We start from the raw sequence: 16,630 nt of genomic DNA on the forward strand, positions 1-16,630 counted from the left end.
TCATCTGAGAACCTGGCTCCCACTTCGCTTGCCCCCTCTCTGCCACCACAGAGCCTGCTCCTCTGCCCACAGGCTTGCAGTGCCATTCTTACCCATGTCCCTACTGTAGGGGCAGGGGCGCCACTCTGATGAGCTGCTCACAGGTCAGTATATCTCCCAAGTGACATGCAGGGGCCCCTTTGGGGGGCCTTCAGTGCCTTGTCTCAGAACAGGAGAGATCTTGGAGGACAAAGTCAGAGCCCAGGGAATATAGGCAAGTGTTGACTCTGCCTCAGGGGTGGGGGTGAGATTCCCATCCCCAGGGGTGTGCAAATAGGAGCTGCTCTCAGGCCATGTCACAGCAGGTGGAGGCAGCAGCTCACATGTGGGAAAGGATAAGTGTTGGGCTAGATCACCGAAACCAGGTAAATAACTTGACCCTCCTGAGAAAGAACTGGAGGTGTCAGGGTCTGAGAAACCCCTCGGGGAGCCAGAAGGTTCTGTTCTCTGTTCTCCACTTCTTGCCCTGGAGGTGCCTCCGCAGAATGAGAGGGTCAGGAGTCAGGGGAGGGGACAGTGGCAGGGGTCCAGGCAACCAGAGACAGAAAGGCAGCTGTGAATCTGAAAATTCAGCCCAAGGGGCTGTGCTAAAAGCTGCCAGTCTGCAGCATCTTGAGGACCCCTCTGAAACACTGAGGGAACAGTGATGGTGAACCCTGACCCTGGGCTTCCTCTGTCCATATTCACCTTCAGAAACAGCTGCACCAAGTGTCCAAGTTCCAACGACTAGGCTGAGGTCACACAGTTATTCTCCTGGGTCTGACCCTAGCGAACATGCCCGAGTCCCCCCTGGAGGGGACAGGGTGTGCCAGGTGAGGCCACAAAGCCCAGCCACGGGGTCTGCATATCTCAGCACCTGTGCAGCTGCTTGTTCAAATGGAAAATTACACACAGCTCTTTATGTTACACACAGAGATGCAGAGAAGAGGAGGCAGGCCCAAGGGGGATTGCAGGGTCCCAGCCTCACCCTGCTCCAGATGTGGTAAGACCTTGCAAGGAGAGGCAGCTTCCCCCCCACCCGCATAATGCCCGGACCAGCCAGAGACAGGGCCTCTTCTGGGGGAAGCAGCCGCCCTGGGCAGGTCAGTCGAATGTCTCATCAGAGGCAACAGACTGAGGCAGGGATCTGGGAGCCCAGAGCAATTAGGAGCTGGCTCGCGCCTTGTCTCCTGCCAGCTGCCACAGCTGTCACTCAGGAAGTAGGACTGGAGCAGGGGCTGGGCCAGAGGTACCCATGATCCCACTCCCAGACAGCAGCCTGGTCATATGCTGGGCATAGGCTCCCACTTCTCAGAAGGGGAGACCAAGGCCCAAAGGGGACAAGGGACAGAGATCTCTGTCATTTCCTGGGTGGGATATCCCCATGTTCCTCTTACCCCTGCCCAGACTGTTTCCCCCACCAGCCTTCTGCCCCTGGAATAGGGATTCTAATCCTGGCTACACCTTGGAAGCTCTTGGGAGCATTTTAAAAATACCCTTGCCCAGGCTCATGCCCAGCCCAGTGGGAGCAGACTCTTTGGGGTAGGAGGGCCTGGGTGAGTGCCCGTGTCTGTCTCTCCTTGGCTGGGTTTTTGCACTTATTGACATCAAACCTTGCCCTGAGGACTAGAAGCTTCTCTACTTCTGTGGCCATGCCTCTCTCTGCCTTCTAGACCCCTCCTGGGCTCAGGGGAGTCTGGGGTCCAGAGAGAGAGGCTCTAAAGGTCCAGCCTTTCAGCAACATGTTTCAGCACAGGGCCACCTGTGTGTTCCAGGGACAGAGGCACCAAGCACTGTCACTTTCTTCATCTCATCACATCTCAGCAACTTTGGTCGTGTGATGGCTGCATCAACCCCCATTTCACAGGGGAGAAAACTGAGGCATAACTGACATACTCAGGACATAGAACTAACAACAGTAGTAGGATTCATCCCAGCCACACTGGATTCTGAGTCCAGTGCTCTTTTTCCATCACCAAATCACTTCTCAAGGAGCAATAAATTCAAGGACCTGTCCCCTTTGCCCTGTGTCCCCCTGCTGGACTCTGTCTCCTGCTCTGTCCTGTCTGCCCCTGTCACTTGCAGGAGCTAGGCATCTGAAGGTTTAGAGGGGGTGCCCGTGGCAGGGCGGGATTAGAGCAGACAGGAGCCTCTAGATGCCGGCCCAGCTGGGTCAGCCTCTGCAAGTCTATAAATTCCATTATTCATCAAGTGACTGTGTGAGTTTGCCTAGACGATGAATATTTTATTCACCTCCAGACACTGTCCCCAGCGGATTCTTGGAACAATATTGTTCCCTAGCCAAGGAGCAGAGGCCAGAGCCTCTGCCCTCCCTGGACACTCCCTTCCCCTCAGCACCTCCTTGCCTCCCCCCGCACGCCCCCCAATTTGTACAGGGCTGTGGTTAGCGGTCCTGAGTTGACCTTGAGTTTGACACTTGCTCTCCCTCCACTTTGATATCCTCTTCTGGACTATGGGTTCATTTACTGTCTTGCCGGGCTCTCCATCCCCCCACAACTGCACCCTACGTGGCTGGACCCTGGGCTCTGCCAGGAGCTCTCCCTGGTGCTGAATGTGGGTGGCAAGAGAATGCTGGCCTCCAAGGAGTGGTTTCCAGCCAGGGAGGGTGGCAAGCCTGCTGGTTTTGAGATGAGAGGGTTCCAGTCTCCAGGAGGGAGGCACCCAGCCTCTGGACAGAGTGGTCTCCACTTCTCTCCCCTTCCTCCCTGCCACCTGGTGGATTCTCCCAGAGTCACAGGTGGTTAACCTCTCCCAGTGTCTCCAGCACCCTGAGCTAAGGACTAGTGGGCAAAGTCTGTGGATGTGGAGACCCCTCTCCGGAGGGGCCCACGAGTTGAGTCTCCCAAAGGCACCCCAGGGAGTGTACTGTGATGGCGGCATTACCTTCCCCAGATGGGGGAGCGACAGACATAATTCACACCCTGCAATCACGCCATCTGCTCCCCTGTGATGTGCAGAGGAGAGGACAGGGCTGCAACGCCGAAGGGCGGGTGGGTTGGTGGGCGATCATTCATTCATTCATTCATCCTGTCATTCATTCATCCAGCAGACACTCATCCAGCCCCTGCCAATTTCCCAAGCCCAGCCCAGCCCTGCGCCAGGCACTAGATCCAGGAGATACAGACTCAGAGCTTGCCCTCCAGAGCTGAAGATGGTCCTCTCACACTTCTGAGTTTTGCTTACCCTGGGTTTTCCTCCTGGAGTTCCCTTCACTCATAGTAAGAGATACCATGTTCTGTGCACCAAACACTTCACATGCAGGATCTAAGTGTTCATTCTGGGGGCTAGACCTGCTCCTATTTAACAGGTGAGTAAGCCGAGGCTCAGAGAGTGTAGCCACCCAAAGGCACATGCCCGGCTCTGGGTTATCCATGCAGAGCTCATGGCACTGCCTCACCCACCCCACGTCTGAGACTTTCCAAGTTGCTTTCATGCCCTTCCTCTGCAAAAAAGGCACCACCCCCACCCCCTCCACTGCCCTTCGCCAGACAGTGAGCTGCCACCTCAACCATGCTGCTCAGTTCTCTGGTGCTTGCTCTGTGAGCTCCAGGTATAAGCAGCACCCTCTCGTGTTCCAACTTCTGGCCTCACTTGCTTACAGGACCTAGCTAGCACCCAGGGGCTGCCCAGTGGCTGAGATGCCCAGTGGTCCAAGGTAGAGGGCTGCAGAGGTCTACGATGGTTCCCAGAGGAAGCAACATTCCTCTGAGCCTAGAAGGCTGAGACCAGAATGACCCAGAGCTTGGCTCCTGAAGCCCTTACCCTTACCCCAACCCCAGTGCTGCCTCACAATGATACATGACCCAACCTGGTTCCTTTAGTTCCCTAAGCAGGGGTGCCCTCAGCCATGAATGAGGGCGAGGCCAAACTGCTTTCAGAGGTTTGGGGGATGCCATGCAGGTTATATGCACAGCCCAGGTACCCATGGGCAGATAGAGAAGGGAGAGCAGGTGTAGCTGGTGGCACATGGAAGTCCCCTAAGCCCACAGTCATCCCTGTGGGCTATGGCTTTGCATCAGGAGATAGACAGGGACTGGCCTGAATCACCAGGGACAGGGGTGCCAGGGATGGCCTAAGCAGTGGGGTGTACTGTGACCTTGAGGCTGTCAACCCCCATTGGGTCCTGTCCCTTTGACCTGGTGGGAGCCTGCTCCAGGGAACAGCCCAGTCACAGGATGTATAACCTGATCCCTTGGTCACAGACTGGAGGGAGGCCTGTGTCTCCGTGGACACCCGTGCCCTCCCTCAGCACGGACCTACAGGGCCTGGCTGTATTAGGTAGGCCCATTCACTTGATTTTTGCTTAATTTACTCGCAGATTGTTTCTGCCTTGTCCTTTGAAAATTCTCTGCCTGGGCAACAAGGCTGGGAGCTACAGGGGATGCAGCAGGAGCTACCCCTCTGTCAAGCGAGCGCAAACATGCTCTGTAGCAGCCTCTCCAGACGCCAGTGGGAGCTGGGCTTCCCATCAGCCCCTTAGCAAGCACCGGCCCAGTCTCCCTTGGCACAGGGGTCCTGATTTAGAACTGGTTGGCCTGGGCTGGTGCAGCCTGGCCACTCAGTAAACACGGAAAGAGAGAGCTGCTATAGCTCATGCTCTCAATCAATACATAGCAGCTATAATTATTATTAATTCATATTCCTTGGGGGAATTTTCATGCTAATAGGAAACTCCCAAGAGGTACAGGGATGCACTGGCAGACTCATATGTTACTTCACTTCATCCTCGCCACTGCCTGGGAGGTGGCGTCGCCACTCTCACTTCCCAAAGGGAAAGCCAAGGCCCTAAGAGGTTACAAGAGGGGACTAAGGTCCTATGATAGTGAGGAGGTGGTAGATGCAGGAGCCGCAGGTCTGCCTGGCTCTGAGTTCTGGGTGCTTTCTTCCCCACTCCTCTGCTGCATTGGAAGACCCAAGGGAGCTCAAAACACTCAGCTCGATGGTGGACCGTCCGACCAGGAGACAGGTGGATGAGGAGGGTTTTGGAGTGGTGCTTTTCTGGGGCCTCTCACACCTCCGGCCTACAGTTCTAATGGGCACCCAGCTGATCCATAGAGGCTGGGGAGACAAATAGCTGGGGTCTTTCCTGGTTCCTCTGTAGGTTGTGGACGCTGTTGGGATCCCCCTCCAGAGCCGTGCCTGAGAAGTGCTGGGGCCCAGGCCTGGCCCAGCCCAGCTCGGCCAGGGCTGGCATCTCTCCCTGAGCCCCCTTTCCTCAGGCCCCAAGATAGGGCTGTGATTAATCAACTACAAAAGCAGAAACAAACAGAAAAATGTAATCAGCTTGGGAAGGGCAGGGCAGGGCAGGGCAGGGCTATGGCAATCAGCTTTCCCACTGGGGCTGTTGGCTGATTGAAGGTGGTTCCAATGGGGCCTCCAGGGGCTGGTCCTGCAGCTGGGGCCATGGAGAGTCCAGAAGGTCAACCCCTATATATATATATATATATATATATATATATATACACACACACACACACACACACACACACACACACACACATCTGTGCACACATGCCCATGCCACTCCTAGCCCATGGGCCTGTACACCACCCCCAACCCGCCCATGGGCTCCTGCTCAGAAGCTCCTGCCCTCCCCTCCCCCACCAGCTCACAACCTTGGCACACACAGATTTCCATACACACTCCCAACATGTATCCATCTGCATGTGGACTCAAAAACACATGAACACACCTCCTGGATAACAGATATAAGCACACACATACTGCTCCCACAAACACCTGACGCCTCACCCTGCTGCGCACACATGCCTTGGGGCCTGGGTGAGCCTTGCACACACCTTTAAGTCTAACCAGCCACGTGAACTCACACCAGTCCCTACAGGCACCCAGCCACCTCTCTGTCCCTCAGTGCCCTGGGTTGGGGGTGGGGAGAGGCATAAGACAGACAAACCCTTGGCAGCTCCCCAGGCAGAGTAGTGGGGACTTGGAAAGGAGCCAGGACTGGGGCTCTATTGTGGAGGGCAAGGTCAGCTGCCAAGTCTCAGCCACAGGGCAAGGTAGCTTGTCCCAGATCCGTCCCAAGCTTCTGCCTGCTGCCTGAGCCTTATGACCTTGGTCAACGCCCTTCTTTCTCAGCCTCAGTTTCCCCATCTTGGAGCCCCTCCTGACACCAATACTGTATGATTCTCCTCCAGGACCCAGGCATCTGGGGCCCATCTCACCTCTCTGTCAGGTCTCTTCTGGTCCTCAGTTCCCTGTTCTGTTCGTGGGGGGTGGGGGAGGGCCAAGGGGCAGGAAGGAAGGGCCCCACCCCCACCTTGGTCTTGGTAGCTGCGGACTCTGGGCGAGGGACAGTGATCCTCCGCAGGGGGAAAGGGGAACCTGGGGCTAAGGAGAGAAGGAGCAGCGGCGGGCTAGGGGCGACCGCGCAGGGGCCGGCGGCGGGAAGGGGCGGGAGGGGGGGTGGAGAGAGCAGAGGGGGCGGGCGGCGGGCGGGCGGGGGAGGCGGGGAGCGCAGCCAGCGCGGCACAGAGCGAGCGAGCGAGCAAGCGAGCACGGGAGGCGGCGAGAGCCGGAGCGGCGGGCCGGGCGGCCGCGCCGGCGAGCGGACTAGCGGGCGGCGAGCAGCGCGGAGTGCGCGGGGCACCGAGGAGCGGGCGCGGCGGGAGCAGCGCTCGGCGACCAGAGCGGAGAGGCCCGAACGGCGCCGCCCCCGCCGCCCCTGCGGGGCCCCGGCCGGGAGCCGGACGAGGGAGGGGGCGGCATGGACCGGTGGCCCGGGGCGCGGGGGCGCTAGGCCCCCGGAGGGGCGCCCCCCGCCTCGCCACCGCTGCTGCCGCCGGGCCGCACTCCGCAACCGCGCGCCGCGCCCGCTCCAGCCGCCCCCGGGGCCGCCGCCGGCCCATGAGCCCCGACCTCAAAGTTTGCGGCGGGCGGGCGGGCGCGGAGCCTCCAAGATGCCGTTCCACCCGGTGACGGCGGCGTTGATGTACCGGGGCATCTACACCGTGCCCAACCTGCTGTCGGAGCAGCGCCCCGTGGACATCCCTGAGGACGAACTGGAGGGTGAGTGCCCCGCCGGGACCCCCGCCCGCTCGCCCTCCTACCTGTGCGCCCAGGTGAAGCGCGGACTCGGGGCGCAGGGGGTGGAGGGGCCGTCCTCAGGTGCCGGCTGCCAGGTGGGCGCTCCAGCGAGCAGCTGCGTGGGGAGTCAGGACCAACTCACACCTCTGGGTGCCGCGGTGGGGGTTGCCAAGGCTGAGGGGCGGCCCAGCCCCTGTCCGCACGGTCCCCCGCGCTGCGGAAACTTGCTGAGCCCCGCAGCGGGGTCACGGGGCCGCGCAGTCCGCGGTGACGGTGCGGCAACGCGGCGGTTTGGGTGGGGGTCCGAGCTGTGTCCCCCGCGCGGGCCCGGCCGGAGCACCCGCATCCTGATCCCCTCCGCGGCGCCCGCCCGCGGCTCTGCGCTCGAATTGACATTCCGCTCGTGTCGCTTTTAAAATCCAATCTGCTCGGGCAGCCGGAGAAGGGGAGAGGGCGACTGCCCTGCTCTTAACGCCTGCGGGGCTGTCCCCAGTTCCTCCTGCGGCCTTAGCCCCTTCCCCACAGCCCTGCAGGGACCCCCAGCCCAGAGCGCCGGGAGGGCGGCCCAGGAGGTGGTGGCGACAACAAGTGGCCAGATTGGGCGGCTTGGTCTTGATAACCAAGCCTGGAAGGGAAAGGCAGAGGCTGGGACCCAAATCTAGCCCCCCAGAGTCTCTCTGTCTCTCAACATGAATGGGGGACCTTAAAAGCAGGGTCTAGGCCAGATCTGAGCAGAGGTCAGGGGCTGGAATCCCTGGACCAAAGATTCTGGGGGAGCAGTGAGCCCCCTGGGGCCTGTAAGCTCTTTCCCTCCTGGGCTGGGGGCAGGTGTTCAGTCTTCCCTTCTCCCAGGCCTCCTAGGGTCCTATTTGGTGTGGAGTGGGGGTTCTGGGCTGATGGGAGTCCTGGACCCCTAGGATCTACTTGTCTGCTGTTGGGTAAAGGGCTGAGATCACCCAGAGGGCGGGCCTCCCTTTGGTTATCTTGGGTCCAGGGATCTCTGAGATCTGGTGTTCATCAGGGCTTAAGGGGGTGTATCTGAGACACCAGTGCAGTCAGGGATGATGATGGGAGCACAGGGGAAGGCATGGAGAGAGGTCCTCCCTCATTCCTAAGCCCTAGAGAGGGTAGATCTCAAGGGAGTCAGACTGGGTGAGGGGAAGATCAAGAGAAAAAGGTAGCTACCCCCACCCCCCCCAAAACCACACTGCACCATAGGCTATGAGCCACCTGCTCCTCTCAAGTCCCCTGAAAGCCACCAGAGGCTGTCAGAGCCACGGAGATGGGGTCTGGTGTCTGATGTGAGCAGAACAGATAGATGAGTGATACTGCTGGGTCTCTAGCCTCGAACCCCAAAGCCCAGGTGTCTTCCCTGTCTGCCCAGGGCCTGGGAAAAGGAAGAGGTATGATGAGGACCAAGAGGGCAGGGGATTGGGCAGAGGCCGTCACTTCCCCACCATTGTCTCCTCCTGCCCTGAGCCACCCCGACCCTCTGCCAGTGTCTGCCTCCATGGGTCTTCCTCCATACCCTCCTGCTGGCCACTTGGGCAGGGGTCAACATTGCCCCCCCCAAATCCTGGCAGCTTCCACCTCATTCCCTACCCTTGTTTCCAGCACCCCACCATGTCTCACGGGGTCTCTCCTCTCTTGATCTCCCAGCCCTGGGGTGCAGACCCTCTAAGAAGCCAAGCAGAGGCTGGGTTGCAGGGGTGAGCGGGCATAGGGAGGGCAGTGCAGGGGCAAGGAGGCCGCAGGCTCCCCTTGGGCCGCCTGGCAGACACACTGGCAGGAACCCAGCAGCGTTAGTCACCAGCAACACCAAACGCACTCCTTGCTTCTCTCCTGTCCCCTTCTCCTGGGCCCTGAGGAGCAGAGGGATCCTGGCAGGGGGCATCTGAAGGGCAGGGCCCTCCTTGGGGTGGTCAAGTGGAGGTCGTGGAACAAGCAGATGCCTGGGTGGCCCCAGCCTACTTCCGAGCCTGTGAGCAGCTGTAGATGAGGGCAAAAAGTCCTCCGTGACTGACCTCTGTCTTGGCTGTAGGCACCCAAAAGCCCTCTTGAGGGACCAAGTCTCTGTAGGCCCCAGTGGTCCTTGAATGCCAGGGCTAGATGGAAAAGGTGACACCCCCCCTGCCAGTGTCCTGCATTAGTGCTCCTGCCCCAAGGCCGTCTGGATAAGACCCAGGCCCTTTGCTGGGAGGACACCCACCGGTGGAGGATCCACATGTGCAGAGAAGAGGGAGCCCAGCAGCTTGGGATGAAATGCTGCAGACATTATGTGCCTGCCGCAGAAATCCAGGGGGCGGTTAATCTGAGGGGGAGAGGGACCAGTAAGGGAGGTGGAGAGCACAGGGTGTAGATGAGGGCTTCCCAGCCGGGCAGCACTGGGTTCAGATCTCTACACCATCAACTCATGGAGTGACCTTGGACAATCACTTGCCTTTCTTGCCTCATTTTCTCCATCTGTAAAAGGGGCTTGGCATTGCCACTCCCTTGGGCTGCCGGTGACAGAGGATGCAATGGAGGTGTTCATCAAGGGACCTGGCACGCAGCGGCGGGCTCACGGGTTCAGATGCAGCAGCAGGGGAGGCCAAGGAGGGGGCGGGGGGGTGGGTGGGGAGAATCCTGCATGGGTCAGAGACTGGAGTGTAGAGAGATGGGTGAAAGGTCTGGAGTCAGGGACCCATGGTGTGCAGTAGGACAGGTCCGGAAGGCAGGATCTGGGGAAAGTCTGGGTAGAAGAGTCCTTGAAGGTCTGACAAAGGCGTCTGGGGGCCTGTGACCCTGGGGAGCCATGGGTGGAAGTTGGCAGAGTAGATGTGGCTGGGCCAAACTGGCCTGCAGCCTGTCTGACCCTGAGAAGAGGCACAGGCTTTCCAGATTTTCCCTTCATCCCGCTCCACCACCATCCCGGCCATGACATACACACCCAGCAAAGCCCTCCAGGGTCTGCAGGAGCACAGAGGCTGGCCCCAGTGGCATCAACGGACTTGAGCACCTGAGGGTAGGAGTGAGGTGGCTGCAGGCCGTGGCCCAGCCCTTTCTGGCCAGAGAGAAGAGAAAGGAGACAGACAGACAGACAGGCAGGCAGCCACCAGGGCAGAGTTCTGAGGTTGGCACTTGGCCTGCTCATTCAGACAGTGGAGCCTGCATCGACAGTGGCCAAATAGGGCATTCAGAGTATGGAGGGTGGGGGAGTCCCCTATCCTGCCCCTCTTCCCTGCAAGTCCAGCAGCCGCCTCTGCGCATACTGGAAACTCAGGGACGCCAGAGTGGTGGGGCGTGGGGCCAATGCCGCGGAGAATGGCAGCTGCTGCAGAGGACAGACACTGCCCCTGCTCTGCGAGTGACCTCCAGCGTGTGCACCCCCTTTCTGGACTCCAGCTTCCCAACAGAGTGCTGGTGCCTCTTGGGACCTGTGGGGATGCCTCAGGGTCTGTCACCTGCCCACATAACCCAAGATTCACCTGTCGTTCACTGTCTCCTGTCCAGCTCAGTGAGTTTCCTCAGAGCTCTCAGAGGAAGGTCAGGGGCTCCAACTGAAGCAGCCATGGGCTCTGGGGGCCATACCCGGCCCCTGCCAGGGTAGGAGGGACAGCCTGGACCCCAGCTCATGGCAGGGGAGGGGGCCAGCACCCACTGCAGCCCCACCGTGGGTTGAGGGTTTTGCCATCCCACCTTGTGATCTCCCAAATGGGCGTCTACAGAGGAGGAAACTGAGGACCCAGAAAAATGGGGTGCTTGACCCTGGGCTCCTCCTTCTAAAACCAGCTGACCCAGAAATCTTGGGGGTGGCTGGGTCCACCACGACCTGTCCTCAGCTTGATTCCACTCTTCAGTGGTGGCCCATAGGGTGGGTAGGGGTGGGGTCCTTGGTGGTTGGACAAGGTGACAAGCAACATTCTCAGTCTTCCCTCATGTTTCTTGCCTGCTTGGGGAGCAGAAAGCAAATGCTTACTCCTACCAGGATTGTTTGTAAACTAGGAGTAAATGGGCTCTGAATGATGGCTTCACACCAAGTGGTGCATGAACTTCTGCTCAGCTCTTTTCTCTGTGTGCTCCAGATGGGTAGGTTCTCCAAATCAGTCATTCATTCATTAAATCACTAGGTCAGCAGATGTTTATGCTCGACAGACAGGGACTGTTGCAGGAAATGGGGACCCAGCTGTGAACAAGACCGACCTGGCCCCTGCCCTCATGGCATTCGTAATTCACAATCCAGTGTGGTCAGTGCAAGGGAAGAACAGGGTCTGTGGGAGCCCAGAAGAAAGCCAGAGTCAGCTGGTGGTGGAGGTGGGGAGGACACCAAGGAGGTGATGCAGTCCATGCTGGGGACCTGAGATGCGTCTGAGTTTACCATGGTGAAGAGAAGAAGTTCCGGGCAAAAGGAGCCACGTGTTCGAAGGCCTGGATGTGGAGCAGTGCTGGTGTTTAGCAAGGCTGAACAGGTTCCTAGTGCTGGAGTTCAGGACACCTGGGGTGGACAGAGCCTGTGGCTTGGTCAGGAGGGCAACAGTGCTGGCCAGAAACCCAAGTGTGTGTGGCGGTGAAAGTGGCAGAGGGTGTAACTGGTTGCATGGCCAGTGCCTTAATCTCTACCTAGAGACTCCCAAGCGATATGAGTTCCTCAGCAGCCTCCATGACTCTGGGTGTCCGCTCATATATACCTCTGGTGATAAGGAGCTTACCACCTCATCAGTGGCCCAGGAAAACCCTAGGTGGGAATTGGCCTGGAGTTCCAATCCGGGGTTTATAGAAATCCCTGGGCTGGGCCCACATTTCCCATCCCAGCTCCTTTCTGGCTTAGGGGCCCCTGGTTCGACCAGATTCTCAGGCCCAGCCTAGGATGGGTGGTCTGGGGGCCCAGACATCTCAACTGTAGCCTGCTGTCTCTGTCTTGGCCTGCATGCCATCTGGTCTAACCTCCAGGCCTTGGGTGCAGACACCAGGTAGGAAGAACCTGATAAAGTTTGGTCATGGCCACCTTGCCATGGCCCCTAGTCTTCAATGGGGCCAGTGGGATCTGGGAATAACTGCGTGGCACAGGATTCCACAGTTTTAGGGGCTCATAGACCTTTAAGGCCAGGCCTAGGCCAACCTAACTTCTGCTCTCACCAGAAACAGCCTTAACTCCAAACTGACCCTGGGCTGGCTGTTTTGCCTCTCCATGCCTCAGTTTACGGGTCTGTAGCATGGAGCATTTTCATCTGTCTCTGCTTCTAAGTACACCCACACCTACACCCAGGGACAGGATTGTGCCTGTTGAAGTCTTAGGGGAAGGCTCAGGCAAAGGCCAAGAGGCTGGCAGGTGAACTGAACAAGGGAGCTGGAGTGGAGAGGGTGTGGGAGGAGTGAGATTACTGCTCCCACCAAAGGAAAATGCTCTTTAGGGCCCTTCCTGGGCCGAGTAACAATGAAGGTGAGCAGAGAGAGGTTAGGACCCCTCAGCAGTTCCTAGACATCTTTGGTAAAACTCTTGTCATACCCACATCACTATTGGGCATTTTACTGTGGGTGAGACGGAGTTTGACCCGAGGTCACTCGGGTGGGGCATTGCTCTCCACCCCTGAGTCACCCAGGTCCTCCGGCCTCAGTCTCCCTTTCTGTACAATGCAAGGGACAATCCCCACATCTGAGCAGGCCTGGGCTTGCTGTGGCCCCTCTATCCAGTGTCTGCCTTCCCCCAAACCTTGGGCTGGGGAGACAGTCTGCACGGAGTTGGCAGGCCTGTCAGCCCTGAGCCGGAGATGGTGGCTGCCCCACGTGGCACCATTAAGGAGTGTTGGCTGGAGTTTCTAAGCTGAGCCCAAGGGAGGAAGCCATGTGATGGGAATGAGGGGGTGTGGGGGACGGAAGGAGTGAGGGGTGGGAAGGGAAGCCTTTGGCAGCTCACAGAGGCCACCACTACCAGGCCCCAGGAGCCCGCCCTGTGGGACTCATGCTACCCGCCACACGGGGTCGTTGTGAGCACGCCCTGAGAGGCTGTGGGAGCCTGACAAGCGAAGGCTGAGACCCTGAGGGCGCTCTCCTCTCTCGTCAGTGCCACGGGCCTGGGCACAGCTTTGCTGCCCAGCTTGGCTTGCCCTGAGCTTCCAGAAGGGAGTGCTATGGTGGACTCCTGGACCACCTGCCACTTGTCTCTGATCAGTCAGACCTGCAGGCTCCATAGTGGATTCTCAATGCCGTGGTCAGGCTGCGGGTTTGGGGATCCTGGGGGCCTGGGGGGGGTGTGTAGGGACAGAGACGAGGTCCCAACCTGCTCTGCTCCCCCAACAGAGATCCGTGAGGCCTTCAAAGTCTTTGACCGCGATGGCAATGGCTTCATCTCCAAGCAGGAGCTGGGCACAGCCATGCGCTCCCTGGGCTACATGCCCAATGAGGTGGAGCTGGAAGTTATCATCCAGCGGCTGGACATGGACGGTGAGCATCACCCCCTGCCTCAGTTTCCTCACCCCTCACCTGGGCCTCTGAGGCCTTGAGCCTCTCCCTCCCAGGCACCCCCTAAGCCCATAGCAGTATGCAGCCAGGTCTGGACCCATTTATCAGCCTAGAGAATAGAGGCCAGAGTGTGACGGCCCCAATCATATCCACGCACGGAGGTCAGAAGCTCTGCCTCTCTTGCTCTGTATTCGGAACAATTTTTTTAAGATTTTTTTTTTAAGTTTTATTTGAGTGATCTCTGAACCCAATGTGGGGCTCGAACTCATGACCCTAAGACAAGAGTCTCATGCTCTACCAACTGAGCCGGCCAGGTGCCCCCTGAGCAATTTTTGAAATACAGGAAAGTAGAAAGGGTATACTAAATACCCCAGGTCCCCTCACCCCAAATAAAAAATCATTTAGTTGCATTTGCCACCTGGCATTTTATTAAAGAAAAACGAGTAAAAAAGACCAGTAATGTCCAGTCCTCTCTTTTCATCCCCCCTGTCCTCACTGTGGGCCTCCAGCCCTGCCTCCTATCCACCTAGAGAGCAGGTGGTGATCTGGGTAGATTGTGTCCTGAGCTGTGTGGGGAGAATGTCAGGCCCCACACCTGCCGGGGGAAGGAAGCAGGGTGCTGGGAAGCCATGGTTTCTGAATAAACTCTGAGGGTCTCCTATGTACTTGGGCCCACCTGCTGCACTCCATCTCCATTTTACCAGGTGGGGCCTCATCATATTTGGTGAGTTTAGCATCAGCCCAGAGCTTGGCAGATGTTATGTGTCCCTGAAAATAACTCAAGGCTCAGAGAAGGTGGGACCTGCCTGAGGTGGCCCAGGACCAAGCCCAGTTGTAAGCTGGCCCACTGATTGAACCTATGCTTGCCCTAGGCGACGGCCAAGTGGACTTTGAGGAGTTTGTGACTCTCCTGGGACCCAAGCTTTCTACCTCGGGGATCCCAGAGAAGTTTCATGGCACTGACTTTGACACCGTCTTCTGGAAGGTATGCACTGGCTGGTTGGGACCTAGGGTGTGCACACTGTGGAGGGCTGTACTGGGGCTAGTGAATAGCCAGGGCCACGCTGTAAAGGGGAATGACTATCCCAGGCTTCTATCCACTGGATGTCTTGTCTCCCAGAGAGCCATGGGCTCCCTGGGGGGGGGGGGGCGGGGGGGGGGCTGGTGTGGTTGAGGACTCAAGGAATAGAGTGAGTGGTTTCCAGTCCTCCAGAGTCTGGAGGTCTGTTGTTGGGCTTGTGTGGCTGCAAGGTTCTGGGTGGCAGCTGTGGTGGTGGCTATGGCCAGAGCACTGCGTCTCCTTCCCTCTGCAAGTGCGACATGCAGAAGCTGACCGTGGACGAGCTGAAGCGGCTGCTGTACGACACCTTCTGTGAGCACCTGTCCATGAAGGACATCGAGAACATCATCATGACGGAGGAGGAAAGCCACCTGGGCACAGCTGAGGAGTGCCCCGTGGACGTGGAGAGTGAGTGACCGACCCCTGGTACCCCATGGGCAGGCCAACTGCTTGGGCAGGGGGAGGAGGAACCAGGGGTTGACAGGGGGTGGCTGGGGGCCTCCTTGCCAGCCCCAAGCCTTGTGTCCCTGCGCGTCCCATGGGACAAGCCTGTGTGCGGAAGTGCAGGCGGCTCCTGATTCCATGCTTCGCTGTCCCCGTCTGTCTCTCTCTGGTGCTCCCTGGCGGGCGGCCACAGCCTGCTCCAACCAGCAGATCCGCCAGACGTGCGTGCGCAAGAGTCTGATCTGCGCCTTCGCCATCGCCTTCATCATTAGCGTCATGCTCATCGCAGCCAACCAGGTGCTGCGCAGCGGCATGAAGTAGGCGCACGCGGTGCATGGGGCCCCCTCTGCGCCCGCCACCGCCTGCAGTCCCCTCCCTCACTCGGCTCCCTGGGCCACCGCCGCGTGTACTTCAGGTCCTGGACATTTGGCAACCCCACCCCACCCACCCTGTGGGCCCTGCATGGAGCTGTGGCCTGGCTGTGGAGGGCCTGGTGGTGGCTCTTGAGGGCAGCCCCCAGCCCCGCCTCCACCTTGCCCATCCTGGCCCGAATGTAGCACTCACTCTTCCCACCATCCAGGGGCTCCTGGGAAGTTTAGGAGGAATTTGTACAGGGTCCTGTAGCTGCTGTGGGCACTTAGGCAGGAAGGAGCACCCTGTGCCCAGGGTCACACAGCCAGCCTGACTGTGGTCCCTGACATTTGCCCAGGGCTGTGGGCAGGGTGGAGATGGGGGCAGAATGCTTCCTCTTGGAGAGGGGGTGAGGCTGGGGTCTCCTGGGCCCTATTCCCTGGCCAAGCCTGGGAAGGCCTCTGGCCTTCTGTGGGGTCCCTTTCTCTGACCCTCCTTAGACTCAAACTCAGCCTTCCTCCATGTACCCACTGGGGCCAAAGAATTTGCCCATTTCAGAGAGGAGGACCCTGAGACTCAGAGGCCCCCAGATTTGGCTTCAGGACCCCCTTCAACAGGGATTTTCAGGAAGGGCAGAAGCGCATGGAAGATGGGGCATCTGAGGTGGCCCTGCAGTCTCTCTACCCTCTGAGCCCCCTCATCAGAGGCCTACTGGCCTGAGGGCCACATTGCCCATCACCACCCAGCACAGAATCTAGAACTGGAGTGCAGTGAGGAGGGAAGCAGACCAGGGGCCGGGAGTTTCCAAATCTCCTGAGCAGCCTGTGCAACCTTCCCGTTGCAGGGGGCTCTTCTGGGGCAGAAGCCCTGGGAGGGGCCCTGTGTCATGCTGGGCTAAGGGGCTGGTGTAGCCCAGCACTGTCGGTGCCAGGAAGCTCAGCCAGGCCACTCCAAGTCCGGGGCCTGTCCACCTGGGGCCCCCAACTTCTCTACACCATCTAGGCCAGAGACACAGCTCCCACCACGCCCCACGTTCGGGCACCAGCTCAGCATGGGCAGACATGGGGACAGGGACAGCAGACTGGGTCCTCGAGCTCCTCTCCCACACCCGGAGCCACTTATCACAGCCACACTGGCGCACCATCTGCGCAGCTGTGCTGAGCCTCTGCCGGCCCTCCAGGGAGACGGGCAGCAAGCACTCATCGCCCTGCAGAGGACGTCACCTACTCCAGTCCTGCCCGTCCTCCAACCAGG

The 16,630-nt window shown here is 59.0% G+C and overlaps 1 protein-coding gene across 1 annotated transcript; it reads left to right on the forward strand.

Moving 5' to 3' along the window:
• The first annotated feature begins 6,937 nt into the window (after nt 1–6,937).
• CABP7 (calcium binding protein 7) lies at nt 6,938–15,484 on the forward strand. Its single transcript, XM_049619869.1, has 5 exons — nt 6,938–7,065; nt 13,360–13,503; nt 14,394–14,506; nt 14,836–14,989; nt 15,219–15,484. The coding sequence occupies exons 1-5, from the start codon at nt 6,957–6,959 to the stop codon at nt 15,344–15,346; spliced, it is 648 nt and encodes a 215-aa protein (XP_049475826.1). The 5' UTR covers nt 6,938–6,956; the 3' UTR covers nt 15,347–15,484.
• The last annotated feature ends 1,146 nt before the right edge of the window (nt 15,485–16,630 follow it).

The sequence above is a fragment of the Panthera uncia genome, assembly GCF_023721935.1.
Source record: "Panthera uncia isolate 11264 chromosome D3 unlocalized genomic scaffold, Puncia_PCG_1.0 HiC_scaffold_8, whole genome shotgun sequence".
In the NCBI taxonomy this organism is placed as follows: domain Eukaryota; kingdom Metazoa; phylum Chordata; class Mammalia; order Carnivora; family Felidae; genus Panthera; species Panthera uncia.